The 1,518-nt window shown below is 43.7% G+C and overlaps 1 protein-coding gene across 1 annotated transcript; it reads left to right on the top strand.

Moving 5' to 3' along the window:
* Positions 1-308: 308 nt before the first annotated feature.
* Positions 309-938, top strand: LOC138868437 (uncharacterized). The gene is made up of 2 exons (XM_070145991.1): positions 309-521; positions 750-938. The coding sequence occupies exons 1-2, from the start codon at positions 309-311 to the stop codon at positions 936-938; spliced, it is 402 nt and encodes a 133-aa protein (XP_070002092.1).
* The last annotated feature ends 580 nt before the right edge of the window (positions 939-1,518 follow it).

Raw genomic sequence — 1,518 nt, forward strand, 5'->3', positions numbered from 1 at the left:
CTTCAGAAAGGTTGGCCCAGGTATACATTCGGGAGATAGTTCACTTGCAAGGTGTGCCTATTTCCATCATATCAGATAGAGGCCATAAGTTTACTTCCCATTTTTGGAGAGTCGTGCAGAATGAGTTGGGGACCAGGGTAGAGCTCAGCACAGCATTTCACCCGCAGACCGACGGGCAGTCGGAGCGGACAGCTCAGATTCTGGAGGACATGCTTAGAGCATGTGTGATTGACGTTATAGGGCAGTAGGATTAGTTCTTGCCTTTGGCCGAGTTTTCTTACAACAACAGCTATTAGTCCAGCATTGAGATGGCTCTATTTAAGGCTTTATATGGTCGGCGATGTCATTCTCCTATCGGGTGGTTTGAGCCTGATGAGGCTAAGTTGTATGGTACAGATTTCGTGAAATATGCCTTGGAAAAGGTAAAGTTGATTCAGGAAAGACTTTCCACATCTCAGTCCAGACAGAACAGTTACGCGGATCAGAAGGCGCGTGACGTATCATTCATGGTCGGCGAGAAGGTTCTCTTGAAAGTCTCGCCGATGAAGGGTATTATAAGATTCGGGAAGAAGGGCAAGTTGAGCCCAAGGTTTTATAGGCCCATTTGAGGTGTTGAGGTGAGTTGGGGAGGTTGTTTATGAGCTTGCTTTACCCCCAGCTTATCGGGAGTTCATCCGGTTTTTCACGTGTCTATGCTTCGGAGGTATCACGCCGACTTGTCTCATGTGTTAGACTTTAGTACTATTCAGCTAGACGAGAGATTGGGTTATGAGGATGAGTCATTTGCCATTGTTGATAGACAGGATCGCCAGTTGAGATCCAAGAGGATTTTTGTGGTAAAGGTCCAGTGGAGGGACCAACCAGTGGAGGAGGTGACCTGGAGTCCGAGGAGGACATGCGGAGCAGATATATGCACTTATTTAGCACTTCATGTGTGAATCTAAACTCGTTCGAGGATGAACTTTATTTAAGAGGTGGGGAATGTAACGATCCGACCGGTCGTTTTGCTTTCTAAAACCCCATTCCTCTGAATAAGACTTCATGTACATGCTTTAATTGATTTATGACTTGCAGGGATAGTTGGTTTGGGATTTGGAAGAGTTTGGGTTGAAATTGGAACACTTGTTTCCTTAAGTTTGGCTTAAAAGGCCAAGTTTGACTTCAGTCAATGTTTTGAGTAAACGACCTCAGAATCTGGATTTGAAGTTTCCAGTAGGTTTATATGATGATTTCGGACTTGGGCGTATGTTCGGATCAGGTTTTGGATGACCCGGGAGCATTTTGGCGCCTAATAGTTAAAGTTGATTCCTTAAGGATTTTGAAGTTCTTTAAATTTGGTTTAGAGGGGGTTTTGTGTTATCGAGGTCCAAACAGAATTTCGAGATCGAGAATAGATCGGTAATGTCATTTAGGGCTTGCACACAAAATTTGGTGTCAATGCGAGTAGTATAAGTGTGTTTCGTCACATTGGAAGTAGATTAAAGAACTTAAAGTTCATAATTTGATTCAATTGGTTTT

The sequence above is a fragment of the Nicotiana sylvestris genome, chromosome 5 (assembly GCF_000393655.2).
Source record: "Nicotiana sylvestris chromosome 5, ASM39365v2, whole genome shotgun sequence".
Lineage (NCBI taxonomy): Eukaryota > Viridiplantae > Streptophyta > Magnoliopsida > Solanales > Solanaceae > Nicotiana > Nicotiana sylvestris.

What these genes read in the sequence shown, in the direction of transcription:
- LOC138868437 (XM_070145991.1), top strand. Translation starts at nt 309, where the DNA reads ATGGCTCTATTTAAGGCTTTATATGGTCGGCGATGTCATTCTCCTATC. An exon ending in CATTCATGGTCGGCGAGAAG is followed by an intron (nt 522 to 749) that starts GTTCTCTTGAAA and finishes AGTACTATTCAG; the next exon opens with CTAGACGAGAGATTGGGTTA.